This window comes from Microtus ochrogaster, linkage group LG9, assembly GCF_000317375.1.
Source record: "Microtus ochrogaster isolate Prairie Vole_2 linkage group LG9, MicOch1.0, whole genome shotgun sequence".
Lineage (NCBI taxonomy): Eukaryota > Metazoa > Chordata > Mammalia > Rodentia > Cricetidae > Microtus > Microtus ochrogaster.
In genome coordinates this window covers 65,642-72,258 of record NC_022034.1, presented here as the reverse complement: position 1 = coordinate 72,258, position 6,617 = coordinate 65,642, and the positions used below count along the sequence as shown (strand labels likewise).

Here is a 6,617-nt window from a genome sequence, read left to right as displayed (position 1 = left end):
CAAGGCCAGCTGGCCTGGATCTGAAAAAGCTTGGGATAAAACCGGACTCGCTGCACATAGCGGACAATGAGGACTACTGATAACTCAAGAACAATGGCATTGGGTTTTTGATCCTACTGCACGTACTGGCTTTATGGGAGCCTAGGCAGTTAGGATGCTCACCTTACTACACCTGGATGGAGGTGTGTGGTCCTTGGACTTCCCACAGGACAGGGAACCCTGATTGCTCTTTGGGTTGACGAGGGAGGGGGACTTGATTGGGGGAGGGGGAGGAAAATGGGAGGCGGTGGCGGGGAAGAGACAGAAATCTTTAATAAATAAATAAATTTAAAAAAGAATAAAGCAGTTTCTTGCTGCATAGCTGGTTTTGTCATATTTAAAAAATGCTTCTAGGTGGATGTTCTTCTCTGGCATCAGTCAGGAGATACAGGATATTGCCTAGATGTGAACAATAGTCTTCTTATAAAGATTCCTTTAGTAAGAATGGCAAAATTCCATGCTTAAGGCCAGTGCATCTATTGTTTTTGAGTTCAGACCTACTCCTCTCTTAGATGTAAGCCTGCCCTTTCTGATTATCTTACATCACGCACATGCAGGACCTCACATGAAGAAAGACAGGAATGAAAGAAAGTATCTCATAGGACATGACTTCTTATTACCTCAATTTATTAACTGAGGTCTTCCATTTGTAAAATATTACAGATTGACACATGTACCATAAATATATACTCATATGACTATTACAGGCTAGTAAGCACAGAGAACTAGAGTTCCACATATGCAATGTCTTCCCCAAATTCCCCAAATCCCAAAACCTATAATCATAATAATGTACCTATTTCATCATAGTGAGTTCTCACATTTTGTATTTAGACCCAAATTAGTTGTGGAGTAGAGATATGAAAATATGGAAGTATAATATGTTCAAAATATACTAATATATATGAGAAAATTCCTTTAGAAAATTCAGTATCAAGTACAATGAATACATGACAATAAAAAAATAAACTCAAGAAAAGAGTAAAGACAAACAAGTGAGAAAGATGGATTAAATCCTATAAAAAACAGTTCATGACATTTTTCTGAGACAGAGGATTGAAGTACTTAAAGATGAGCTTCAATTTGAGTGTGTGTGTTGAGGTAGGGGTAGCTACAAAGGAATCTAGGACTTTCATCCTAAGTAAGGACTTTACCAAACCAAGGCCATTTTTTCAGTTTTCACATTCATCTGATCATCTCTGGATGAACTTGTTGCTTTTTTAACCAATAACTCCCACTTCCCTCTCCCCCACACATACACATATAACTTGTGCTTTCTGTGATCTTTCAAATGATAGCTGACCTGGAAACATAGGCTCACAATCACAAGAATGTTTCATTTATTTAACTCTGAATGTGACATTCGAGACCACACCTTGTGCATGGCACTTTTCATCTCACTGTTTCTCAGAGTGTAGATGAGGGGATTCAGCATGGGGGCAATCACAGTGTAAAACACAGAAATTTCTTTATCCTTATTCTCACTTCCTGCAGGTAGAATATAAATATAAATACAGGGCACAAAAAATAAAACTACCACCATCACATGAGAACTACAGGTTGAGAGAGCTTTGTGTCGCCCTGCAGATGATCTTGTCCTCAGATGATATAGAATTAGTATGTAAGAAGCAATTAGTAGAACAAAAATGGCAATGACCACGATTCCAGCATTGGCAATTACTAAAATGCTAACAACATGGATATCTTTGCAGACCAGTTTCAAAAGAGGCTTGATATCACAGAGGTAGTGATTGATGTGGTTGGGACCACAGAAAGGCAGTCTGAGCACCATGAGAAGTAAAGCAATAGAGTGCCAGAAACCCACTGCCCAGGCCATAGCAATTAGCTTATCACATCTATTTCTGCTCATGATTATCAAGTAGTGCAGGGGTTTGACAATGGCAACATAGCGGTCCAAGGCCATGGATACCAGGATGATGATTTCCACACCTGCTAGCAAGTGGGCAGTGAAGAGCTGGGTCATGCATTCATTATAGGAAATGTTCTTTCTTGTAGCAGCCAAGTCCCTAATGAGCCTGGGAACCACAGTGGAGGTGTAGCAGAGGTCCATGAGGGAAAGGTGACCTAGAAAGTAGTACATTGGTTGTTCAGTTAACTGGTTGTAAATGATGGTGACTAGAATGATGGAGTTCCCCATTAAGACAGCCAGGTAACACAACAAGAACAAGAGAAAGAACAACAGCTCCATTTGTCTATTTTCCCAAAGGCCTATGAAAACAAACTCTGTGACATTTTTATGATTTTCCATGAACTCTAGGTGGGTACAAAATGCTGAATTGAAACCTAGTTCATCCGAAATTAAAAAAAAATATTAATGGCACAACTTTAATAGCATTTTTAGTTTTATAGAAATTTGAAGATTGAATAACAATCATATTTAGATTTTTAATAGCAATTAATTCCTTGAGATAAAATGTATAATCATACTCCCAATGTTTAACACATATTATTAAAAATATTCCTATGCATAGAAATTTTATAAATATTTTTCATATATTTAATTTATATAGAACCAGTTGAGTGCTGTTCTGATATGCATTCTAAATGTAAAGAATTATAGAAATAGTCGAGGTAGCTAAAAAACACATCTTTACATATGAAGCATATCTAAGTGCTGAATATATTTCCTGCTTCCATTCTATTAATTCCATTGTAATATTGTCCAATAACAAGAATTCCACTATTTTTTCCCTGTGAATAAAAAAGTTATATTATATTATAATTTTCTGGCATTTATTAAATACAATATATTTTAAATTTATTTTCTCTGTATGTCATATATGACTTATCTATAAGAACCCAAAGTCAAAATTAGCGTTTCATAAATCATGTGGAATCAAAATCATTTTCCAAAATGTGCAAAGCTCTTAATCACACCAGTGAAATAGCCTGAGTTAGCTGACAAGACTTTCAGGGCTTTTCTTTGGATAATTCTAATAAAGCTCAAGGCACAGAGAATCTACGGTTAAAAACTTGTAACTATATGTTTGTCATGTCAATAGAAAGTATATTTTTATAGTTTTTTTAAAATATAAAAGTGCATTTTAGAACTCCAGAGACATGTTCATTTCCTAATGACATGACCTGCTCTTTTCATTGCATACTGAGAATATGGTGGATATGTGATGTTAACATTTTGGAAAACAAAAGGAATAGGTGTTTGTACCATGATTTAACAGTGTTTCAAGGTTCTCTTCAACCACACAATAATTTATTTCTTAAAGACTACAGATTTAAACAAATCTGGGTTTTCAGTAGATGCAGTAAGGCCAGAAGTTTGTCACAAGAACAGCTCAGATGCTGTGAATTTATTTTTCTATGAGTGAGGAAATCTCCATGCAACATGCTTCAACTGGTGAGAAGATGTGACTCTCTGGATTTTGTCTTTTCCAACAAGGAGATTGGTTGTCCTCATATTAAGCAACTATTAAATAGACAAAAGAAAATATTAACTTTATATTAGTTAGTTCAAGTTCATATTATCTGAAAAAACCTGTGGAATGAAAATTCAAAAAAATATGCATAAACTAGAGAATCAAAACTGTACAAAGCACAAATCTTAATAGCTCAAAGTTTTCTGAGATATTGAGGGAATCATGGATTTTTAACATAAAAATCCAGGGTTATCTTACTTGTGATGATCAAATTATCTATCCAAATGAAGATCTGTATGTACAGAAATGCTCCAAGATTATTCTATAGAGTACTAGAAGTCCAATGAAAACATACCATTATATTGAAAGATCCAGAAGTTCTACTCTGTCCCAATGTCCATTTTGTTCTATTTTAAATTGATTTATAAGAAGCAGGGAATGAAGGAAGAGAGATAGGGAAGGGATAATGGAGAGAAAAGAAAGGATGATCCAAAGAAGGAAGGATGGAAGATGATGGAAGATCTCCTGGAATGAGGGAGGTTGGAAGATGTATGCTCATTTGCGGTCCAACTCTGAAGATACACCTAATGATGGCAGAGAAATTATAGCAACAAGAATGTCTCTAACTATGAAGTCAGAAGTATGAAGTGGATAACCTTGTTGCATCAATATCCAGGAAATGGAGAGAGTGTTGTTGTTCCATTGATAGCATTTTTATTTGTAGGCTTTTCCATCTCCTCTTCTGCATGGTCCTCCATCCTTCTATGACCCCACCCCATCTAGCTAACCTCCTTCCTCTATTTATAACAGTTAGTTGATGATTGTCATGTCAAACACATGCTATTCTCTTTTTTTATTTTTCTATTCCTACACAACTGAGATCAATATCTTCCCCTTCTCTCTCTCCTTTTTCTCTCACCCCCTTTCCCCTCTTTCTACCCCACTTTTACTCTCCCCATTTTCTCATCTCTTCCTCTGCCCTTCTGCATTTCTCTCACTTTCTCCCTCGATCCTCCTTCTCTGCCTCCCCCTTTTTGGTCTTTCCACTCTCTCCTTTTCTTTCTTTGTCTTTCTTACATATACAATAACTTTAATAATCACATTTAGAGAAAACTTATTTTACCTTATTTAGTAGTGTACCTTTTATGTAATCCCTATTTTCTAAAAGCCTGCTATTTATTTATATTTAAATAAAAAGTCCTCAATCAAATTGTTTACAAAGATATGTTAACTGCTTTATTACTGGAAAAAAATAGAAATGTAGGACAGCAATAAAGTGTAACACTTGAGATTTAAACAAAAGGCTAAAACCATGAGAATATGTTATTAGTGTTAAATTTCAGGAAGAATGTTCTATAATTTTTATGCTTTATTTAATAAGCTTAACTTATTAGGGAAAACTGTAAAACTACATAATATCAATAATTTGTGTAATTAAAGGAAAAGAAGAGTTTACATGTTTTATATTTAACATTAATAATTCTTTGAACACAGCATTAAATAGCTTTCATCACCTTTCTTATTTTTTCTTCATGGTGATTTGATGAGCTCTATGCATTTTAACTTTTGCCTGTTTTCTAAATAGACACATAACAGGACAAGCCTGCATAGGACAAACAGGGAACTTGTAGCTCAACATTGTTTGCCTATTTCTGAATATCATAATTTTAAAAATTACTTGAAATTTTGGCTGTCAAATTAAATATCCCTAGAATTACTACTTAATTTTAAGTGTCTTATTTAAAAAAAAAACTGTGAGCAAAGCTATGTCAGGAAGTATATATATATATATATATATATATATATATATATATATGTAGCGCTATTCACAATACTTACTTCTCTCAGGATCCAAATTTTTCTGGGATAGCTTATGTTCTTTGAAATTTTTTCTCTTTTTTTTTCTCTGTGACCTTTAGATGAAACAAAAGAACAGATGTCAAAAGCACCTTGACTCCCATGAATCTTTAGTCCACTGTAGCTTTTAAAGGTTCATTGCCTGAAATACTTTAAGCTAAAATACTGGGGAACCCAAGGGGAACAGTCTCAGGAGCATTTTTAGCAATATGTCTGGGCAGTAGTTACAGCTGTGAATGTAAAGTCAAGACTATGGAGTGTTCACACATTAAATAATTCTTTTATATATGCATTAGATCTTTGACATAAATTCTCCAATGTTTATGCTGGTGATAATAAAGTCCTGTGACTTTTTTTCCTTTTTTGTTTTGAGATATATTTTTTAAAAAAACAGAAGCTGGTGATATGTGATGGGTTTATGACATATGCAATAAATGTTGGATTACTTCTCAGGTAACTTTATCCCTATTCAGGGAAAAACTTTAAATGGTTAAATTATCCCTATCAATATTATCCTAAGGTCATCATTTATGAAGGTTTGAAAATTATTCATCAATGTTTAATTAAGTCCACTGGAAATTTAGATGACATATAAAATACTTTGTATTTATAAGTACTCACTAACATTGGTGTAATGCTTAAAAGTGGAAAAATCACCAGCACCTAAACAATTGTCCATGTTACTTTCAATATACAGAATTACTTTTTCTCTTATTAGAAGCAACTTGCATGATATTTGCAACTTAAGCTGCACATTTTTGTGAATAATTCATTGGCGCTCAAATGCTTGGTAAGAATTTCCACATAAAGCCTGAGAAAGCTTTACAAAAAAAGGATACAAGACAGACAAGAACAGAGTCAAATGCAGCCTCTTGGTTTTCTCAGGTAGTCTGTTTTTGCTGTTGGGGAGCAGAAGTGCTCCTCTTTTAAGAGGGGTTTTCTGACGCAGCATTAATGGCATAAACCTCTCAGCTTTTTAAAGAGGGTCTGCCAACAAACACTTAAATGATGTTTATGAGCAGTCAGTCACTAGCATGCTTTTTGGTGATGGCATGGATCTAGAAACTCCACAGAGTTTTGGCAAAACGTGCTTCTTGCCTGTACCTCTACAAGCTAAACTCTCGAAAACATAAGGAAAGGGATGGAGCAATCTGGTAAAAACCAGCAACTTTAATCCTCGCTATGATGCTTAGCAAATTAATGACTCACATGGTCAGAAAAAATAGAGATAAACATGAAGGACAGATGAACATGAGGGAAAAAACTCTAAATGATTTACCGTGTGTGTGTGTGTGTGTGTGTGTGTGTGTGTGTGTGTGTGTGTGT

General features: G+C 34.8%; 1 protein-coding gene across 1 annotated transcript; it reads right to left on the bottom strand.

Moving 5' to 3' along the window:
• Nucleotides 1-1,375: 1,375 nt before the first annotated feature.
• LOC101989408 (olfactory receptor 4P4-like) lies at nucleotides 1,376-2,308 on the bottom strand. The gene has a single exon (XM_013352320.1). It carries the CDS (start codon nucleotides 2,306-2,308, stop codon nucleotides 1,376-1,378), a length of 933 nt encoding a protein of 310 aa, XP_013207774.1.
• Nucleotides 2,309-6,617: the final 4,309 nt, after the last annotated feature.